Source organism: Anguilla anguilla, chromosome 6, assembly GCF_013347855.1.
Source record: "Anguilla anguilla isolate fAngAng1 chromosome 6, fAngAng1.pri, whole genome shotgun sequence".
Taxonomy (NCBI): Eukaryota; Metazoa; Chordata; class Actinopteri; order Anguilliformes; family Anguillidae; genus Anguilla; species Anguilla anguilla.
The window spans coordinates 53,577,495-53,600,715 of record NC_049206.1 but is presented as its reverse complement, the minus strand read 5'-3'; the positions used below and the strand labels follow the sequence as shown (position 1 = coordinate 53,600,715).

Sequence of the window (23,221 nt, the reverse complement as noted above, 5' to 3'; positions counted from 1 at the left end):
CCCGACCCAACCGCCCCCCCCCGTGTGCAGCTCAGATCTGACAGATAGATAGACACGCAGCGCTACTTTGTCCACTGGCGTTCCTCTCACCTCTCTGACTGGCAGAGGCTTCCTGCCCTTAGGACAAGGTATCTGTCACCCAGACGCCTGCCATCTTGGCTGCCCTTGTCCTGCCTTTTCGTGTCATGTCCTATTTGATTAACCGTTCAGAAGAGAGGATGGCTCAAGGGTCGACGCGGCCCTCTGTTCTACAAATGAGGCACACCCCACGTGCCGTATCCACAAAATCTTTGCAATTTTCCTTAGTTACAGTAAATACAGCATTGCACTCACATTTCCCTGATGCAGTTCTCTTTTCTTTTGACCTGGTAAATATATAAACGGGTGACAAATTAAAGGAAAAATCTAAATAAAGTGTCTTAGTAAGGTAATGGGCCACCATGAGCCACCAGAACAGCTTCTCTGCACCTTTGCATAGATTCTACAAGTCTCTGGAACTCTGCTGGAGGACTGGAACACCATTCTTCCAAAAGATATTTCCACATTTGGTGTTTTGATGATGCCATTTTTCCGGGCATGTATATGATGCCATTTATCTATGTATATATTATAATTCCTACACTTGAAACATTTTCTAGTGTATTTCCAAATAGCAAAACTAAAAACAACAACAACAGCTCGCCTTTCATTCTTGAGCTCTTGAAAAGATATTGGACCTCCTGCTGTTATGATCAATTGGAGTGACGATACTTACCTTGCTACGGAAATGCCACAGAACTGGAAGCTCAGCAAATAGCTGAAAAGGTGTGACTGGAACAGCGATGTTTTACTCTTCAGCCTGAAATCAGTAGTGGACTTGAAACAAGCCCCAGGTGAAAAAAGATCCTGGCGGCAAGAGAGTGGTGATGACACCCAACCAGTCTGTTGTGGAGAATCACACATTCACAAAAGCTAGCATAAGTTTATCCTAGCCAATGCAAAACATTATTACTACATTTTACAGCATTACAATGTTGTTTTTTACTTTTGGTAAATCACAACACCATGGCAATGTTTTTTTGTTTTTTAAACCTCCCCAAAACTGCTACTTTCCAGCTACGCCGTAAACAGGTCCAGAACACAATTATACTTTTCCACTGGAAGGTGTTTTAAGGACATGTAGCCTACATGACAGAACACAACCATGAGAAAATACTTTCCAAAAAAAAGGTTGTTCTAAGTTTTAGAAATTTGATTAGTGGGAATACTTGAAACATGAAAAAAAATTAATGAAGCAGATAAGAAACTAATCCTGCAAAACTGATTGTGATGTGTTGTAGATCATATCAACATAGGCTGATTAGCTGCTGGAATCTGATTATGCTGGAGTCTTACATTAGCTAGGTTTGCCACTTTTTTCAAGAATACCTAACGTCACCTCAATCATTCACTACATAGATTGAATATGATTAGATATAAAACTGCTATAGAAATTTGATGTAAAATATTGAAATGGATGTCATAAATATTGAAGTATGAAAATATTATCTGCTGTAAAATAAAAAATATATTGAAACTACTTCCTACTTGAATGTGCTTACAGTATGTGCAAGTACAAAGCTAAGATTACCTAATCTCTTATATACTCTTAAATATTTCCCAAGTCTGAACAAACATTATTCTGACCTTTGAACATTTGCTGATCTTACCATATCAAACGTTATTGCATTACCATTAATACTAAGTTGGTTATATAAGCACTACACAGAGTATTGAATGTACTTGTTTTTGTCACACTATGATATGATTTTTTTCCACAGTGCATTTATATACCCTAATAAAACATGTGCCCACAGAATTAATTTTAGGTATCATATATCTATGCTATAATATATGTATATCATTTGTAGATTTATAGATTTGTAGATTTATCATTAAAAATACATTACCTTATAGTTTTATTTGTCCTTTATTTTACCAGGAAAACCCAGTTAAGATTGACATCTCTTTCAAGGGGCACCTGCTATGCATACATTTCCTGTATATTAGCAATATCACAATGACAAGACACTTAAACAGGTGGTAAGACCTATTTGATCTTTGAACTGCATCTTTTTGTGTTTAGTAGCAAAAATATTTTTTGCATGATTTACTTTAAATAAAAAAAAGGCTGATGTATGTCTTTGTTGTGCCAATAGCCAGAATTATTGATGATAACCATTAATCCAGTCAGAAGTTTTGTTGTTGTTGTTCTTAAGAAATTTAAAGAAAATGATCAGGACTGGAAATGTCCTTCAGAGGGCCACTAAATGTGAGTTTTACTGCAGCGTTATGATGCCATCTGTTGGTGAGATATTCCATTGTCATTTCGCCAGCAACAAACCAAGATTAGGTTATTTGCCCTACACAATTCCCAGCTTGAGGATATATCCAGAACCCAGACAATGACTTGTTTCTTTGTAATATTAACTGCTGGACAACAATCATATGACTTTGCACAACATTCTTTTCTAATGGCTCTGTGGTTCGGCTTTTAGTCTCCTTAAACTAGAAATTATATACTTTCCCCTCAAAATAAGTTAAAAATAGTAGCATAGAGAATTATTCATGAATTCTATTTTCATTGTCTTATGTTTCATCCATTCTACACAGGCATGCTTATAAGGGGCCTATTTATGTAACCCTGAGCCCCACATGCTGACCTTGCGCACAGACAACTTCTAAATCAACCTTTTTTGGAAGAGACCAGGGATCTGAACCTAAACACAAAAATGCTGCGAAGTACAAAAGATGTAGTACAAAAGATACAAAAAGACAATGGGGTTATAAAACATCTGGCCTACTTTCCCGATGAACTCGCGTTCAAAAAATAACAGTTTGCTCGGAAATGGTACCCTTTAGGAAGAAGAAACAAGGGATATATCTCGGTAATCCCCACACACACCGGCCAACCGTACAAGCCGCACTGTGTCAGTTGAAATGAACGGCTTCGCTTGATTGAAACTAATGGAGTGGGACTGCGGCTCATTCCGCAAGGTAGGGGAATTTTTTTTTGTTTTTGTTTTTTTTTTTTGTTCTGTTCTTTTTTTTTTTTTTTTTTAATTGGACCTGGCTTGGCCGCTTGCCCGATAGCCGCAGCTCGCTAGCGCTGGAAACAAGCGAAGGGAAGGGAAGGCAGCCACATGCGGCTCCGCGTGGGAGCCGTGACTCATAAATGAAAGCAGATGCGAGGGAGATAACAATGGCCTCAAATTTAGGCCAGCGTAATTATTTAAGTGTCAGTGTTATACTCTGGGCGACAGCGAGGCACCGCATTTCCTATCACGTTCCCGCATCCGCTCGTGAAAATGTTTTGGACGTGCGGACTGACGGACTGCGACATTCTGCCGACTGGATTTGGGAAAAAATGTCTGTCTGTCCCTCAGTTTGGAGAATTGGCTTCCCTTCGTGCTCTAGTATTAATCTCTCATTGCATCTGTGATTATGCATGTATTCTGCATTACCATTATCAGCAATAACATAATAAATGCTGCAGCAATTCCATGTGCGTGCATACTAAGACTGACCCACTTTATATAGAATTGCTCTATTAATCAAACTCCATGTACCTTCTCTTCTGTGTAGTTTAGAATAGATGACTCATCACATACACTTTCTGCAGTGTTCCTATTTCACAGAACGGACCCTGGTGTTCCTCCCACTCACTACAGTTGAGAACAGCAAATAGGAATCAGTGCATTACATGCATGGAGACACCTGGATATATAAGGAAAAAACACAAGAAACACATTTTTGGAAGGAACACATTTTATGTAAAAAGGACTTTGAAAACTGGGGAGCTGAACATTTGAATATTTTCAGTTAATATGGAATATTGAAACTATAACATTACAGACATGTTCATGCAGTGACATATTCCTTATCAATTATTGGATAATTCAGTCAGTATATTTCAGTTCTGTGCTGAATCAAGCAATGCAATAGAGTGCTTAAAAAAGCGAAGTTCAGACAATGAATGATATTTATGAACATTATCCAGGCAAGTACAATATGAGATCATAACTTGTTTTGGAATAAGAGGATCTCATGTAGGCTAATGCTGGTTTGGGATGGTCCCCTCTGCCCTAATACCATGCAGTAGTCTTCTTGACCTGCGGAAGATCTGCTTCACTTGCCCTCATCCAGTGCAGATACTGATTCCCTTCCACTGCCACTGTCCGATTCAGAATATCCACCCCCCCCCCCCCCCCACATTTAATTCACTGCCGGCTGCCTCCACCATTTCCATTCATAGGCCAAGCTACCCCAGGTGGAATGTGAGGAGGATGGAATGCCCGGAAAAGCATCGCATGGCTCAGCTCTGCAAAAACCCTGCCCTTAAAGAGATTTATTCCCAAACACTGTGGGGGACAGAAAGGCATCAATCCCGACTTTGATGGGTTTCAAACGTCAAGGAACGTGCACGTACATATAAACAGCTTCTTTTTACGAGAGTGGGTTTCTAAAGGCATGGCCACGTTTTGCACGACTCGAAAACGGCCTTTTTCCACGCAATTATTGTCAGCTCACAAAAAAAAGAAAAGAAAAACTGATTAGCTAATTCTCCGCCTTACATCTGCTTCTCCCACAGGTCAACATTGCGGACATCACTTGGATAGTAATTAGATTTTGGCTTGGAAATTGTGTGTCTTTGAAGGAAGTCATGGGCTCTATTTTCAGAGCGGCGTCACCTGGCGTGAACCTATCGCTGATGTCAGCCAAGCTCACAAGAAAGGTAGATCAGAAAGCCAAACACAGATTTAAAAAAAAAGAAAATGGCACGGAGAAGGTGCAGAAAGCACAAGAGATGAAATGGTTAAAAAAAAAAAGAAAAAAAAAAAGACCAAGCCCAGTTTGATAAAGCGAACATATGGTGAAAAAATCTGTTCCTCGTTACATCACTGGCTGTCCGAGCCACGCTTGGCAGCGGTATGTCGGGGGGAAGAGAGGAAACAACTGCGGGAGAGGTGCACAGTTCGCATCTCGCTGACGCATTTCGTCCGGGGGAGCATCCTGAGCCCGGCTATAGGACGGCGGCGCTCCGTTATATTTAGTCAGCGGCATCGTCACTGAGCCGTACCGAGGTGCAAAACGAAAAGCATCTGCTCGCCGCAGGCCCGGTTCCCGAATCAATAATGCAGGAAAACGTGGCTTCCAGCTCTGAGTGATTTCTTTAAAAATGCCCCAAGGATACGCACCTAAAATAATACTAAGTGGAATACTATTACTAATATGAATACTAATACAAATACAGAATTTCTTTCGATCAAAATGGATGAACATCCACATAAATATGATTAATTCAACTAAAAAATTACAACTAAATCTGTTTGAAGTAATTTATTTTAAAAAAATGCATTCCTCTCAAAAAATATGAAAATAGTATTTGATCAGCAGTAATAATGAAATATTGGATGTGAAAATCAAGGATTTACCCTTACACAAACCCTTACTCTGAGCATAAATCCAAAACTCAATCCTAGAGCTTCCTGCTTTCCTAACCCTAGCCCAATAACCGTAATCCTAGCCCTAATTATAGGCCTGGGAGTCATGTCAAAAGCTGGATTTTTAAAAAACATTTAAATGGAAGGCCATTTCCATTGTTCATATACCGTTCTGTGGGATAGACACACAGAATTGTTCTGTGGGTAGAGTAGCCAATGATCCTTCCCAACAGCAGTCGGAAAGCTGAACTGAACGATGTAAAGATATTGGTTCCTTTCTTCTTAACATTGTAGTAGGGACATTTGAAGCTGACTTGACACAACAGTCTCAGTTTGCTGCCCTCTTCAGTTAAAAGGTTACAGCCCTGATGACATTTTTATGGCCACAACAGTAAAAATGATCGTTAATTTGTGGGTCAAAATGCAAAATTAAGTTCAAATTAAAAAAAAATTCAGCTTGAATTTAAATTTTAACTTCTGCTTCAAAGAGTCTACCAACAAAAGTAATATTTTGTATGAGAACCCAGCCAATAAATATAGGCCTAAGAGGTGCAAAAATCATTGATAAATTGCTGTTTTACTGGTTTCACATGTACACCTCTTTATAAGAAGAAAACACCACATTTATTTTTTTTATTTTTTTATTTTTTGTGTGCATATGTTGCTTAGATGTCATGGTAGGCAGTACATATACATTTGAAATGTACTTATTAATTGAAAAATAAAATTACAATATTTAACAACACAAAAAAATGTAGTGGAAATAGGCATTGCAGTTACATTGAATTGTGGCCTGCTGCCTTGTGGCATGAAGTATTTGATACATTTAAAAGAACATGTTGTTGGAGCCAACCCAATTTCCTTTTCACAGTACCATAGCATCACTCCAGCTTCCTGGATCCCTGTTGGGATAATCAATGATAATCACATCATGTGCCTCCAATCCCCCAGATGCACACGAGAAACAGGATGCAGTGTATTTTGCATATATGAACTCTGAGTGAGCTTATTCTCTGGTCCGCAAACATTGTATTTAACTGGGTAAGCAAAATGGAACTGGCTTTGCAGACACCATTAGTGTAAATTCTGTAACAGACTTCCGGGCTATACCTAAGTTACAAAAAATTATATGTCTCCATAGCAATTAACCATTTCTAGGTCTTTAATTGCTGACTTGTGACACAAATTATATGTCTTAAAATGTAAAGTTTAAACTCCTCTATATATAGTAACATGACACACTGTGCAGTATAAATCCCAAGTGTCTAAGAACATACATGTCACTTAAACAGCATCTAAAAACAAAATTCGGAAAACATTTCCAACAAATATGTCAAATATGTCAATAATCAATTAAATGTAAATTATGTTAATACAATATTATGTTTGCCCTGGAATGGATTGCCGACTTGTCCAAGGTGTGTTCCTGGGATGGGCTCCATCACCCCCCGCGACCCTGCCCAGGACAAGCAGGTACAGATAATGGGTGGATGGATGGACAATATTATGTTGTATAGAGAACTAGTATATGTACAGCCATTGTTAGATTATTACTGCTCTAAAGTAACCTGAAAGGCGTAGGTACAAGAGGTGACCAGTAGGAGGAGACATTACTCCTTTGACGGACAAGTTCTTTCTCTCAAACCGATGGTGAATATCCACATCCCCACACAGTGTCAACTTTAATAATGCTGGAGAATTCAAAGAACATGATTTACAGCCCTGTTTGTTGTCTACAACCACAATAATAATTCATTTCTTATTTTTATAGTAATAACAATTATGGCGTAATGCATTTTTCCTTCTGTAGAGCAAGAAGACAATTCAACACATGCTTCAAGTATGGCTGTCAATCACAAAAATATTCCATTCCATGAATAAATGGAAATTATATCAGAAGTTTATGATGATATGTACACATGAAGACTGCTCGGTTGATGTTGACAATACAGTTCTTAAGGCAACACATCATAAGTCTGCATCGTCAGTTGACGGGTGGCAGTGTGGTGCTGAACCTTAAGGAGCTGAGATTGTACTCCACAGGTAATACACTTCATTCCCAGGAGCAGCACTGGTGTTGGGCCCTTGGGCACCTAAAACTATCTCAGTAAATATTCAGCTGAATATATTAAAAAAGGAGAAGCAGCATGAGTTCACCTAGGAGACACCGTCTACAAAGCAAACATTTCCAAATGATATGTCAGTGCTGTTAGCAATGCAATCTGTGAACCCCTTGTTTTTACATCCAGGTTGCGTATCCCAGGCTGTGTATCTGTCATAAGATTGGACATTGTAATTTATTTGAACGGGCAAAGTGCCTATCTTTATGTAAATCTTTGTGCATGCTGCTGCACAAAGCAGCCATGACCATGCATGCATCCATGAAGGGTTACTATGTTTTCTGCTATGAGGTCCTACTGCCAGCATTCTGTTCTGTTTCACTCCGATTTCTGACGCTTTTAATACCTCAGCTGAGCTGCTTTAATATCAGCATTAGTCCTCCCCTCCTCTGAATGCATCAGAGAGGAGTAGTCTGTTTACTTCATTTCTTGTATCCATCACCCAGTTGCGTCCTTTCCCCATTTATTTTATGTTACGAATGGTTTTTTGTCCTTATCTCAAATGATAATCGCTCACCTTTTTCAGTCCAGTCTAAGGGTCATATTTTATAGCGCCTGACAAATCCTCTCCATTGTTAGGAAGATGTGGAGCACGGAAACTTTTCCTTATTGCCATCCCATGTGACCCATTCAATTGGTACTGTACAAACATTCAGAGTGACTTATGAACTAGTCATGGTGGCTTACCATTCTCACGTCTACTGAAGTCAGTCTTGAGATGGACACAACAGAGTGTGTTTAAATGAAATGGAAACAAAAATCATCAGCCAAGTTTGACCACGTATGACTGTTGCAACATCTGCTATCAGTTTGAAAGAGTGCAGGCCTAGCACATGATGCACCTGCTTCTTTTCATTACAACAATGCCATTTTCCACACAACAGGCCACACAGAACTAAAGGAGAGCACGCAAGAATCCAAGCAGAACTGCGTCTCTCACGGAGGGAGCCTGGTGCACCACTGTGAAGGAGCCAACACAGGAGTGAGCACAGGAATCCTGGCTGACTTACAAATAGCCAACCCCTGGTGTAAAGAAGCCAGTGGTGTCCTGCCACTGCAAACAACCAGTCAAAGGTAGGTTAATGGCCCAATGAATGACTTTTAGGCTACTGTTCCCAGCCTTGTGATGTGTGCATTTTACAGCTGGGCCTCTCCGGACATATGCAAATATGCTTTACATGTCACTTCCACATTTGAATACATACAGTATCATTAAAAAAAATTAAACAATTGAAAATAAATTATTACCTACAACACAGGTATCTGTGAACGCAATGCCCCTGGAGCCAAACATGAAACAGAATACATGTTCTCACAGGGATATTGGGTTAGGACTCTACAGTCCCAATAAGGTAATCACATGTTTACTGTTGAATGGCCTGTGGGTGTGGATCATCCTCTTTTTTTTCACAGGCAGTGGAGCGAACACACCCTGGCATTGAAACAGGCGACCAGTATGAAATGTTAGAAGATTGCCAAAAGCCAGGGATTCTGTTTCTGTGAACCATTTAAATTACACGGGGACATTCCTCCCCCCGAAACTACGCCTCTGCAGCTTTCATCTCCCCGGGCCCTAATAATCATTTCCGTTTTTATTAGCAGACAGAGTGAAGCATACCCAGAGTTAAATATGACCTGCACTGGTAAATGGAAAACCTCATGGTCTGATCTAATGTTGCAAGAAAAAAGTATAAGCTATAAACGTGTTGCATTGTTGTATTGTTTCAACATTTACTGTAACATTTCTGACATTTTGTTGTTCTACACTAACTAGCACTTTTCGGTGCCAAATTGAACACACAAGCAACCATTCATTTTGTTGTGTTGTAGTTTGCAGTCAGTATTCTATTTAATATAACACCAGATGTTCCTTTGCACATCGGTTTGGCCAAAAACATTTTGAATACTTCAGTTTTAGTATTCAGTATTCAGCTTTTGATTGACCAAAGAAAGAAAAGTACTGTTAAATCTCTAGGATAGTGCAATGATGCCACAGTCAAACTCAATGCACGCACCCAGAACTGAAAACAAAGAACTGCTTCCTACTACAAACGATGCTGCAATCCACAAACATTTCAAGATATTCATACGCTTCTTGTGGTGAGGTCTCGTTCATCAGTGATAGTGATTATTTTCTCTTAATGAAATCTGTCCCTGAAAAGTGTGTGTGTGCGTCTGTGTGTGTGTGTGTGTGTGGCGGAGGGTTAAACATTTTTTTTTTTGATGTTTTTCTCTTTCGCATGCTCCCCCACTGCTTTACCACACCTCGAAAGTCTAACTGCTGTAGCCGTGGGCTGTGTGACCAAATATGTTGTTTTGTGTTTTCGGAAGCCTTTAATTATCCTTCCTGAAGGCGAGGCTAATCTCAAATAATGAGGGGTCAAAAAGGAAGCCACATGCGACTGAGACTGGGAAACAGGGTGCCTGAACTCCTTACAGCTTACCACAATACACCAGATACACATTCTGTGAAAAGAAAAAAAAATCTCAGCAAATTCTTCGCAAGAATTTGCTTAGAATTGGCATTACTAGATGCTGTATTTATGTTTGTACAGTTTATTCATGACTATTCAAGCAAAAGTGTGAAAAAAGGAAACGATTTGCACCATTTTTGTGATTCCAACTGTTGCTTCCAATTATAGATTATAGAAGAAACTGGGCAGCTATTAGTTCAGCAAAATATTTTTTTGTACATTGTCCTTTTTTCTGTCTAAAGATGGAAAGATGGAAACGATATTTCGGGGAGTAGTTGATCCAAGGTATAGGAGAACTTTTCCATATAATATAAATTTCATTATTTGAATGCAAAAAGATAGGATTACGATAGTATTCTTTCTATTTTAAAAGCGATGAGATGCAACATCTGTGAGTTCTTCACCAATGAAGACAAAAGTCTGGCGAACAGATGCTGCAAGTTCAATTGCTGCATAGTTCTGCATAGTTCAACTGACTGTTTTTATTGTTTTAATTAAAATATTGGTTTTCCACAATGGGCTTCCCTTAGTTGGGGTTAAAAATGGAGCTAGACAGTCCCCCCCCCCACTCCCCCACCCCCCAAAAAAAAAAAATGTGGCCGGGTGGGGGGGGGAGGGCCGTTGTAAAACCGTTATTTTCATTCTTTACAAGTTTTGTCTGACATGTGGCTTCGCGCGTAGCTTGATATTTCGATGATCTCTTATTCCCCTGACTCATAGAACAGGCATCCGTTTGATATGTCCCTCAGAACTGCAGCTGTTCTCAGATCAGTGGACCAGTTCCACCCGTCAGCTCAAGAGCCAGAGCTTCAGCACACCTTTGGTCGAAGATTACAACTTAGCAAGGGTCACGAGTCCATAAAACGTCTATTCTTCTCTCGCGCTCGGACCGATTCCCTCGTTGTTGGCGAGCAGGACTGTGGGGAGGTCCGCCGCGTTTTGACGGTGGCGCGTTCTCCTGGCGCGTGTCACTTCCTTCGCCGCGCTCGAGGCTTGGCGGGTGTTTTCCACGTGGGGGTCTCCACTTTGCGCAGGGAGTTCCTGGGACAAACCGAGTGAGTGGCACAGCCTCGAGGGGGGGGCGGAGGGTGTGCCCCGGATTGAGGTGACTGAGGTTTTGGCTCCTGCTCAGACTGGGTGACCGCACTGAGATACTCCTCTTCTTGCACGAGCTGAGCTCCTCACTTTCCAACTGGATACTACTGCTTCATGCCTGAGGAGATATTTCTTGACCGGCTTTGAATTCTACCCATGCTTCTTTGAATTCCAACAGTCTCGTCATGGATCCCATCACCTTCTACTTCCTGGCAAATATGTTGGTTCTAATTTTGGAACAAGAAGGTAAACAACATTGGTATTCTTTTTATGATGTTGTCAACACCGTCACTGGTGCCTTGAGATGTTAAGTGATGTATCTCAGCTGGGGGTGACATGCTTTTCTTTTAAAAAATGAGTAAACAGGCAAACTGTGTTCCTTATTAAAGAGGAAGAAATTATATTTCATTTCTCGTCTTTGCTTATCAGTGGGTTAAAATGTCTGGTTTTGGCCCCTGGTGTTTTTGGCGGATTGAATTTAGGCCTTTACTGAACATTGAAATCTTTCCAAATGGGATCTTGCTGTTAGTTTGCAAACTTTTTGTCAAATTTTAATGTTCAAAGGAAAAATAAGATATTTCTATTCATTTTATTAATGCAATGCAAATTAGCATTTGTTTGACAATAGTTGACAGGTTATATTGCATTTTTTTGCAGTGCTATTTTCAAATCCTTCATTTAATTCCAGTCACAGTAAAACTATCACAAGACCGAAAGAAAAAAAACAGCTCCTTTTTAAATAAAAGGATTAAACATTAACTAAAGTCCTGTGTTTAGTTTAGTGCATGTGAATATTCATAAAACCATGTCAGCATAGTTTTAGTAGCCTTTAACTTTCTATATTGTCCTTTCCTTAGATACTCCAATAACAGAAGTTTAATATATTTTAAATTACATGGTGTAATTTTATAATATTTTAAGTGACTATATGAGGGGACACATTTCATATATTATAGAAATTAATACATCAAACATATCTGAAATTTTTATTTATCAACATATTTTTATTTATTAAATATAACAAACATTTTTTTAAAATTGTCAATGAATAATAAAAGTAACATTTGATATTGCCACTGTGGAAAGTTGGCATTAATGGCATTAAGTCTCTCATTAGTGAGACTGAGGATGACTTTAGCAAAGAGGCTAAGAGGAAGGAAGCAAGATGGCTAATATACATACCAAATGCCTGGGCGAATTAGTTCAGGCTGGACAGACACAGTGCAACACCCATTAAATTTAAACAAGCCTGGGCTACAACAACTAGCCATCTGCAATGAGCCATTGCACAGAATAAAAGAGGAAAAAATGTAACAGATCTAAGGAGACCACTATTGTGGTAACGCTAACAAGATCCACATTTTGGGAGTCAATGCTCGTAGCAAATGCATATACATGCAAAATCACCAAATATAACAACAGCCATATTTGTTCTTTGGCAAAACTGCTCTCAATTTAGAGTGTTTGAACATGGCTGTTTAAAAAGCTTACCATCTGGTGCTAATGTGTAGGTCTGTTTTAAAAATCAAGAATAAGAAAAAATATTCTGTGTTGGTATGTTGTATTATGCAGTCTGTCGGTCTATTGTAAGCCCCATATATTTATAATGGCTTCCCATGTGGGGAACGCATCCATCCACACCCCTCAACATGCACGTTAATGGACCACAGAACATCAGTTGCTTCCTTTGTGTTCCCCACCATCAACCCCAGCCTCCCGATTGCTTCAGGCAGAGCGAGTTGGCAGCAAACCTGCGGGTACATTCGCCACGCCAAGTGGCTGAGTACCAGGGAGCGTGGACCTCAGGTTAATGTCTCGGTTGTAACCTGGAGGCTGATTTCTTTAAAAGCTGCTGCATAAGACTCACATTACCTGGAGAGATGGATGGACAGCAGAGTCGAAACCCTCACTTCAGTTTATTTTGTGAATTTTCACTGTGACTGCCAGACAGGCACAAAGTGACAGATACTCTAACCCAGTATTGCTTAAGTGGGCTGCTAGTGCCACTAGTTGACATAGTCTTGGCGTGCTGTGTCCAGAGTAAAATTGTATTAATGTGTAGGGTATTTCACCACTCCCAAAAAAAGGGATTACCGCATACCCATTTAGTCACAATCACCTGTTATGACCTCCATGTTCTTTTGAAATAAAAAGGTCTTTGTAATACGGGGAGTACCATCTTCCTATGTAAATATAATTTACATGATTGGTAAGGGGAGCTAACAGAAGGTTTGAATGAATTCCTTCTGGGAAAAGTTTCAATGGCACATCAAGGGTCAAAATACAATCCTGGAGACTTCACTGGAGATTTTCCCCTCTTGATTCTGCATTTTGGTTCAGTAGGAAGGGCCTGTATTTGGTTCCTGCCAATGACTGTGAGATGTAAAAATGCTGACTACACCTGCATTACCTCTGATTTACCACGCACTTACAGTGCAGAGATATTTCTTAGATTTAGTATCCTCAGGTAGCAGTAAGATGAGGAACGGCTGCAATGATAAGATTGATGAATTGCGGTGATCTCTGTTTCAGGTTACTCTCTCTCCGTAGTTTCGGATAGCGCCGCGTCGGACGAGGCCTCGCCGGCGGAGCCTGGCGGCGGAAGAGCGGCCCGTCGGGAGAAACGGTGCTCCTGTGAGAACCTGAAGGACAGGGAGTGCGTGTACTTCTGCCACATCGGCATCGTCTGGGTTAACACGCCTCGGTGAGTCCAGGGCACGGCGCGTGCGCGGTTTCTCCATCCACACCTGCCAATGAAATGACATCTTAAATTCACTGCGGAATGTTTGAAACAAAGCCTTTGAACGTCCGCTAGTTAGCGTGCTCAAGAACTTCAATAAGAAGTTCAACACCTTTCTAATCGCTGAGCCACAGGTCACGAGTGATATTTCGTACCACGAAAAGCAATTATTTACCATAAAATGCCTTCAGGAAAACTCATTCTTACTGTAGATGGCAGCCACAGACCCACAGTCTGCAGTCTGGCATCTTTTGTTTTTGAATTGCTTCGAATTCTCAGCAATTTAATTGTTGTAATGGGGTAAAAACAGCTTAATTAAGCCTTCAGAGAGGATAATGGACACATTTCTAAGAATTTGTGAATCTTTTAAAATACTTTAGGTGTGCTATTAGCTAAATTTTCCACACACGTCCTTTAATAACTTGTGGGGATTCCAGGATTTCTGATGGCTTTGTGCCGCTTCTTAATTCCTTGTTTCATGTCTCATGTGTGTTCTGGATGCACTGGACCATATTTTTAGCTTGCATCTGTTTGCCAATCCAGTCAATCATGGTTAACCACAAACAGACACAGAGACATGAGTATTATATACACTGTACATTCTGACATAGTACATAGTTCTTCTAATAGTAACTTATCATGTGTGCTGTGATTCCTGTTGTCTTACGTAATACTTTGGATATACATTAAACCATGTTCAGAGGTTATAAATAGGAAGGAGACTAAAAGATACACAAAGTGAAGGGGGAGAGTAAGGAAAAGATTAACTTGACGCTGTGTGAATCACATTATATTGCTGTTTCACATGCGGCTAGATAGTACAACTGGAATTAAAAAGGACAGACAAATTATTTTTAAAAATTGTCGAACTCCGGAGTGTGCCTTTATTGCCGCCAACTGCAAAGTATATTGTGAAACTTGATCAGGATGTAGCACTTATTCGAAAGGAATGCAGGAAGGACATGGCTGCGTTTTATTTTGACTCTGCGAATGAAAAACAGAGCAATGCTGAGATCCAGGGAGCTGCTCTCACGTGCATGCGGCGGCCTGAAAATGCGAGCTTAAACTACGAAAACACGGGAAGCAGAAGGGTCAGCTTTCGACAAACGCCTCACGTACTCTTGATGATATGCAGATGTGTGCGATGGCCTGCCTTGCTCCGACACTGAGGGCTGTCAGGGAGCTGGGAGAATTTGGCGGGCTGGCTCCTAGTTTTGGGGTTTGAGGGTGAGTATTTCTTCAGAACCAATGTCCAAGTCACGCGTCAAGATGGGGTTCAGTGTATGCCCTTGTTTAAGACATGAGGCAGTATGTATGCTTCTTAAAGGGCTCCTCTCTCAGGTCCTGGTTTGTTCGAAACGAAATAAAACATCTCGGCACATCTTGCCATGTAAGTAGGGAATTGCCAGCCCCGAGCTCCGAACATCTCTTTACTTGTCCAAAGATAACAGGCTTCTCTGAAGTTTTCTCTGAATGTTTTCTAGCCTGCCTGTGACCTGCCTCTCAGGGGACTTGTGTCACAGAACAATTACTGACTCCACGGTGGATGACTGGTGTCAAAATCAGAGTTCTGTTTGACAGCAAATAATCGTTCCCTGGGTTTGTACAGATTTTTAGTTTGAGCCATGAATAATTTTTAAGAATTTATTTGACCCGGTCACCAGTTATCACTTCTACTCTTCAATGGGATCTTCAATTTGATAGCACCTTCTGCATCCCCCATCACTACACTGGGGCTGTAAAAATAAAAGAAAAAGTGCCCTCTGCTGCTCCACCACCATCACTACTAACAGAAACCTGGTTTTCCTCAAACAAGGATCTGTAACCCTGGTCCTGGCCAGCCAAATATTCTCCCCATTTCAGGCCCAAATTATCCGGTAAAGTGAGTTGACAATGTGACCATCTGCTCTAATTGATCACTTAAGTGATGAGTAACAACAAAAACCTGAAGACCCTGGTGCACTCCAGAACCAAATTTGCAGACCCCTGTCCTTGGAGGCAAACTGTCTTTCCACTACCACCACCAGCGCTTTTGAATTGACTTGTTTGGATCGCTGACATGCTCATATTATGTCAATGTCTCACATCCTTGTGATTAAAGCAAAGCTCACTTACAATGTATTAAGCAATTGGGCTTTTTTATGACAATAAGCAGATCTTATCCCAAATGTTCTTGTGAAAACCATTTTGTAACCTGCCATTAACATCGTTTGACAACGTTCTCAAAATGTCGTAGCCAGAACGTTCTATCTTTGTTAACGTGCAACATTACAGAAATGTTGCTGCAGTTTAACCTTATCAATGCATGGAAAACATGCATACACATAATTATACATATTTTTTATCTATAATTCATAAGAGTACATCAAAATAAACAGCATTTTCCTCAGTGTTTTCTCTGTTTCCAGCCAGGTGGTACCATATGGGGTGGGCTCGCTCCCTGTCCGACTGAGAAGAGATGTTGGGAAATGTGTTTGCACAGACAACAGTGATTCTGGATGCCTTCAGTTCTGCAAAGCATCACATGTCCTAAAGAAGTGAGGCACTATATTTTTCACCCATAAGTAGCTGTTTATAGACAATAACATAAAAAAATAAGTTGACCTACTACTGGGAAAAATATTGGGTTTAACAACTGAGTACGCACTGCAATTAACCTCGTGAAAAAATGTATTTTGTGTCTTGGATAACATTGTGGTTACGGAAATGATAGTTTTGAAAATACTATTTATTTTTTATTGAATGTAGACAAGACTGGACACATTCTTTACTGCCCTCCTGAACTGACTTATGTTTGTTCTTTTTTTTTTTTTTTAGACAAGTGGGAATTACAACCTTCCAGAGAATGCTTCCTTCCAAGTCACAGGAGAAATATGAGTGGAATCTGAGTGAAATGGAAAGGAAACGCAGCCTCCATACAAAAGATCTGAAGAAGAGCTGAAAGACTGAGTAATTCAGGGGAGAGATCCAGTTTGTGATGCATTGGGTGTGTACAGCAAGGGCCGAAGTTAAAGTATTTATGAAACTTGCAAACTGCTGACAGTGGCTGTATACTACTTGTTGTCATATATGATGACAGATATTTGCAATTCCAGAGGGGAAAATATATCTGTTTCAGATATCTCATAATATGGGTTTTCATAAAACTGAAATGACCCCCAACCTTTCATTTTCCTATTAAATCATTTTATCATTTGTTGTATGTTGTTGTTAAGCATATCACATTATAAGCATGTTCATATCGAAACTACTGGCAGAAAACACTATAATACATGCCTTATCATATCACATTCACCCCATAATCACATCTGATTATGTTTTTAAAATAATTTTCTGCATTTCAACTCAAGCACAACTGACATGGGACATTGTTTTAGCTTCGTCTTGCCCCTACCTGAACTGCACTTTAAATGTTTTCACATTGGTTAAGGATTTTTGCAACGTATCGTTTAAAATTAATTTACATTACAGCAAAAGGCTTGTTTCATGGGGAAAGCATTTGTTTTACAAAATAAACGTGAAATATCTTTTATTTGATCAAGACAAACAAACATCTATGGTTTAATAACTGAACAACTTTCATCAAAAACTGCTGTATAGTCAATACCATAGTCCCATGTGGCTTAGATTACATTTTTGGAGTTGCAGTTTTGCCTGAGAAGCAAATTATATATATATGTATATATATATATATATATATATATATATATATATATAATTTTATTATATATATATATATATATATATATATATATATATATAAGGCTGATGTTAGCATTTGGGTTGATCAATTTAATTACCAGTCTTTTGAGGCTTTCTGAACAAACATTTCACACTATACATATAGTGAGCTCAGTAACTGTGACTACATTCAGCTGATGCTAGCTACCTAACTAACGAGCGAGGTAACTATAAATGTTTGGGAACTGATATGTTTATGTATAATAATGTATAGTTAGCTACTGTCCAAACAGTACATTTTGCATTGTATCTCTTCATAACTGTTGTTGTTGGTCTGGATATGCTTTGCACTTCCATACACGCCATTGACGCTTGCAGAAAACATTCCCAAGAAACAGCACAAACAACTTCATTGGCATGATTTTTGACACTGTTATTTGAGGGAGAGAAAAAACAGAGTGAAAACACAGTCCATTTGGCCATGGAAGAAATACCGCAATCAATGTTTAGGAAGGACACATTTAGTAAAGATTCAAATGCTGTTACAGAGCCGAATGTGATTTTACATATAACCACTCCGCCGTAATGTAAAACATCCCCGAATTAGACGTGGAACCTCCTGGTCCTTAGGCCACAGTTTCTTAAACTTAAACTAAAGTATCAGGCCTCAAATTAGAAATGCTCTTAATACTGGCACCCAAATTAGAAATGTAGTACCTGTCAAAGGCCCTGTCAAATACACATACTAGCATGGTCTAGTGGACTAGAGACTAATTCTAAGACCCACCTCATACCTGTACGCTCCTGTGACCCATTCTGGGTCCCGACCCAAAGTTTAAGAAACACTGCCCCGGGCAAAGCTCAGCTTTTGGGGTTTTGCAGCAAATATCACTGTGCTTTGGCAGGTGGAATCCTCCAGTGGCGAGCAGAGCTGGCAACGAGCCTTGTGCACAGCAGTGATAGATTAACAGCTCACGCATCGGCAATCCGCTATCAGTAGAGCGCGATCACCAGCGCTGCCCGTCTCCAGGCGATAAGATGGAGAGCGCCCCGTGGGCGTGGCCAGAAGAGTTAGCGCTCTGCCAGGTTTGAACCCACAGGATTGCAGAGAGAGTGAGAGAGAGTGAGAGAGAGAAGAAAATATAAACCAGCCAAATATTCTCCCACAAATGTTACGTATAGTCAGTGTCAGTGTTGCTAACAACTTCATGTTTCATCTCTTCGTCATGCAATTCTACCAATTCCTGTGCTCAAGAATTAAGTAAAATGATACATGTATTCAATATAAAAACGTGATACAATAAAGTACTGTAGTGTGATTGTAATATTGCATGTTCATAAAGATGTACTGAGTGTTGAAACTAGATGTAGCTAGAAACACATAGCCAAGAGGTCTGTCAATAATTCTTGATCACATTACTGACATGAAAATATATGCATAAAACTTACTGTGGTCTGGACAATGTAAAGTAGTCACACCCATTTTACTTTGCACATCCTTGTGGGGTGGGGGGGGGGTTAGGGTTGGGGTGGGGTGCTTTATGTAACATGACGATATGCTGATAATGTAACAGTCTCAGTCTCATTCGGTTTTGTTTCACTGTCAGTTGAATAGCATGATACTGTTTATATTTTGATAGTGTGGACAACATGAAATTGAAGCAAAATGAACAGCAAAATGTTCTCTTTTTCAGAGAAATGGTTAATCTGAGCACAGTAAATTAAGAAAGATGGAAACGTGGCTCGAAAGGGAAACTGACATTGGCAGCTCATCAGTGACACCAGCAAACACCTCTTCTTAGGAAGACCGTTCACAAGTCAGAATGGTGAGAACAATCCATCATCTGATGTATGAGATTCTGCAAGAATCCAGAAAACGCCCTTCACCTGCAACATGGTCCGTTCTTTTAAAAAAACATATGTATATCTTTATAAGAACATTTAACATTTAGCCATTAACAGGGAAATTGAACAAATTACATTTGCGTTTAATTGTATATGCTGGTATATTTTGTTTTAAATGTCATTTCCCTGAAAAATATTAAACTAATTTACTGACCTTTTCACAAAAATGTGAAATTTCTTGATAAAAATCTCAATTCGCACGATAATGGAGAAGCTCAATAGACCGCAGCAGTTAAACAATAGTCAATAAAAGTATATTGCACTATAAATGTGTGTCGTAAATCTGGACAAATCTGAATGACTTCGACAACAGCCTCAATTCACCCTTCCACAACAGCAATAAATAACTGTGTTATTTAACATAATAATTGTAATGATTGTGTGCACGTGTGCATGTGTGTGTGTTTGTGTGGGCATGTGTGTGTGTGTCTGTAATAAATCAACAAAAAAAGACACTTTCCAAGTGACGGTTATGGTGAAACACTGAGGTGAATAACAAAGGTAAAACTTACCCAAAGAGAGAGGTATTTTACCCTTTCTCATGACAGACCTGACCTGGCCCTTCATACAGACCTGAGTCCTGAAAAATAAGACCAGTGTTCCCATGCACGGTAAAGATTTATGAAGGTAAGCTGGTGAAAAAAAGGGGGGAAAAATGGATGAAAATCCGTTCAAAAAAAAAGGAAGAACTGCGGCCATATACCTCTGAAGCAAACATGTACCTTCTGAACCTTATTTCTTTTATGGCTAAACCAGCCATTTTTGGCTCTGTTTTTTGTAAGTGACAGTACGTATCTCCCAGTTAATCATTGTAATTACCTGTGTGCAAAAAATATAACAATATACAACAATGGCAAATAAACTTTAAAATGAAAATGACAATATTAGATAATATCGGCTTCCTTCTTCAAAAAGATTTTAATATGAGAGCTGCTGGCATGGGGGGCACAGCAAACTGATTAAATCTGGCACATATAGTGAATGCAATATCCACAAAAAAATCTTGTATGCGATGAGTGACCTTCTTTAACAATCACAGGAGAGGGGCAAAAAGGAAATATGCTCAGATGGCTGATAATAACTGAATATGAAAAATATGAAAGAGAAGTGTATGGTCAATCTTACCAAAAGGGCAGAATTCCTTCTTTGATGGAGAAACTACATAATAAGAGGGGGCCAACCTCTCTCTACCTTTCAACCAGAGAATGTTTATCGATTTATTCATGCTAATTGCTAATTCCATTTTGTTATGTATTTACCAAGCAGAGAAGTATTTTTTCCTTTGTGTGTGAACTATTCTGTTAATTCGTATCTGCCTCGACATAATGAAAACTAAGCCTTCTGCTACGATAGAAACGAGCCGAGGTTCTATTCAGTATACAGAGGGTCTATTGCGTGGGCATATGGTCTGCAGATGAGATTCGGAAGCCTTTTTTGACCAGTCATGCTACGTGAGAATGTGCCCACATCTGTTACTCATGAGACAGAAACTGGCAACTCATAGGGAATGCGTGATTTTTCTAATACTCCAAAGATACAAGTAAAAAAGAGCAATAATTCAAAATGATGCGATCATTTTTTCCTCTTCTAAAAATGCGATGTATGAAAATACTTTCCATTGTACCACCTCTTGGTCTGAGGGATCTGAAAAAAAAGACATTCAGTCAGGACAACTGATGTATTTAGATTAAATACATGAAAAAATTTGCTATGTAATTATTTTGGTTAATGCATATTTCTTGTTTATATTCTGTGAAGAGGCTGCAGTTAAAAAAAGCTAACACATAACGTTAATGAACAAAAATGTCCAATTAACTAACACATTATTTTTTGGTTGCACGTTATCAGACAATTACCATCATGTGGAACGATATGAAGCACAAACTCATTTACTGTCATCGTTGGTAATGAAATTCAACTCCCACACTTGACCCACAGTCCAACGCAGTCTAGCCGCCCGACCGAAACGTCTTGCACCTCTCATTAACTCACGACCACTGTCCTGTGATGTGTCTGTTGCAGGATGTTTTCCTACTTTGTTGATTTTTGGCTGCTGCGTTTAAATCACTCTGTACCTCCCACATCAGTGTGAAATCTGCTGCAGAACAGACTGGCCGACCCACCCGCCAACCATTATAAACTGTGGGAATGGATTCTGGATAATCGTCCGTTGCTCCCTGCACATTATTATGAGTAGGCCTGTCCTGTGGGAAGCAAAACGGTAGGCTGATAAAAACCTTGTGGAGCCAAAGAGATTGGGCATCAAACAAGAGAGAAGATTATGGCCAAGATTAATGGGGATGCTAAATGTTTCCAATGAGCTTGGTAGCTATTTTTAAGGCAGTAATGATTTGCCTCTATTTTTGTCGTCGTAACTGTATTTTTGTACTAAACACTGTGCTCATCTAAGGTGCAAAAAAGTTTCGAAAAAGAGAGAGCATTGTGTTAATTGGTAGTTTTAAAAAATGGTGGCTTGGGGAGTAGGGGGCGGCGGTGGGGTTGTACCTCAAATTGATGTCTTCCTTTGGCATCTGGAACTTGAAAGCGCCGTGAAGTGCTCCCTTATTTGCGACTACCTCTTCGTCCCTCCTTTTTCCCGTCTTGAGGAAGGTCCCTGGTTTACCCCACAGGAAGGCTTCGACGGGAAACCTCCGGAAGGAATTTGCGGGGCTTCCATTTACACCACAGAGGAAAGAACAAACACTCTCTCTCTCTCCACCCCTGCTCCATGGTGGTGAAGTCAACGACCCACAGATGTACACAGCTTTTTAGCACACTGTGGCCACGGCTCACTTGCCTTATTCTACACACAAATACATGTAATACACAACAGATATAATTATGGGAATAGTGCTCCAATGTGCATCATGTGAACTCAACAATAAAGTACTGCATACCATACATTACACGGTTTTTGCAGTGGTTTTGCTGTCGCGTACAAATTTTCAATATTGGAGGTAAGTCACGGCAGATTTGGCTTGAACGGAGTGGTAAAAGATCTGTTGTTAAATATGAGCTACTATCCTTAGTAACTTCAAGTTACTCCATCATTAAGCTCTATATGCACAAATAAAAGAAAAAAGGTAGTATCACAAATCAGAAAAATTCATTATAAAAGAATACGCAAAATATGGGCACAATATGTGTTGTAACAGTTTTATTGAAAATTCACAAGATAGATTTGCAGAAAAGATTCCCAGTTGACCATACATATTCCATTAAGGTTACAGCACTTTCATGGCATGTTACTGTACAGCTGTGTGTGTGTTTGTGTGTGTGTGTGTGTGTGCGCGTGCGGTGTGTGAGTGTATGTGTGTGTGTGTGTGAGTGTGTGTGGAAGCGCTTCATTTGTGCTTATTTCACCTATAGGTTTTACTGCTCTGCTTCCAACTCAATGTGATACCTGTTACATCACAATAGCTACAGTCTCATAAATGGACTGAATAATAGCTAAAAAAATATACGCCAGGAAAAAGTAATCAGATTAAATCATTTCGATAACTCTTCTGTCAAGACTATATAATCTTCACTTAAAACACATACTTTACATTAAGCAGAACTGGGCGGTGATGATGTGTTTCATTGTTTAGCTATGACTTTTGAGAAAACTACTGACTAAAAAAACCAAATCTGCTAAGCCTTTTTTATTAGTCATATGACCATTCTCCTTCATGTACTTTCACTATGTTTCTACAATGGGTTTTCAAATCATAACTAGATATTGATATTAAGTATTAAATATGT

At 39.6% G+C, this 23,221-nt stretch overlaps 1 protein-coding gene across 1 annotated transcript; it reads left to right on the top strand.

Moving 5' to 3' along the window:
• Positions 1-2,808: 2,808 nt before the first annotated feature.
• On the top strand, positions 2,809-19,696 carry si:ch211-202p1.5 (uncharacterized protein LOC103909337 homolog). The gene is made up of 8 exons (XM_035421409.1): positions 2,809-3,015; positions 8,467-8,656; positions 10,777-11,111; positions 11,330-11,397; positions 13,684-13,855; positions 16,300-16,428; positions 16,709-16,877; positions 19,267-19,696. Exons 3-7 carry the CDS (start codon positions 10,795-10,797, stop codon positions 16,830-16,832), a joined length of 810 nt encoding a protein of 269 aa, XP_035277300.1. The 5' UTR covers positions 2,809-3,015; positions 8,467-8,656; positions 10,777-10,794; the 3' UTR covers positions 16,833-16,877; positions 19,267-19,696.
• Positions 19,697-23,221: the final 3,525 nt, after the last annotated feature.

Coding starts and splice junctions, on each gene's coding strand:
- si:ch211-202p1.5 (XM_035421409.1), top strand. CDS start 10,795: ATGTCCCTCAGAACTGCAGCTGTTCTCAGATCAGTGGACCAGTTCCAC. Junction 11,398..13,683: donor TCTAATTTTGGAACAAGAAG/GTAAACAACATT, acceptor TCTCTGTTTCAG/GTTACTCTCTCTCCGTAGTT. Junction 16,429..16,708: donor GCATCACATGTCCTAAAGAA/GTGAGGCACTAT, acceptor TTTTTTTTTTAG/ACAAGTGGGAATTACAACCT.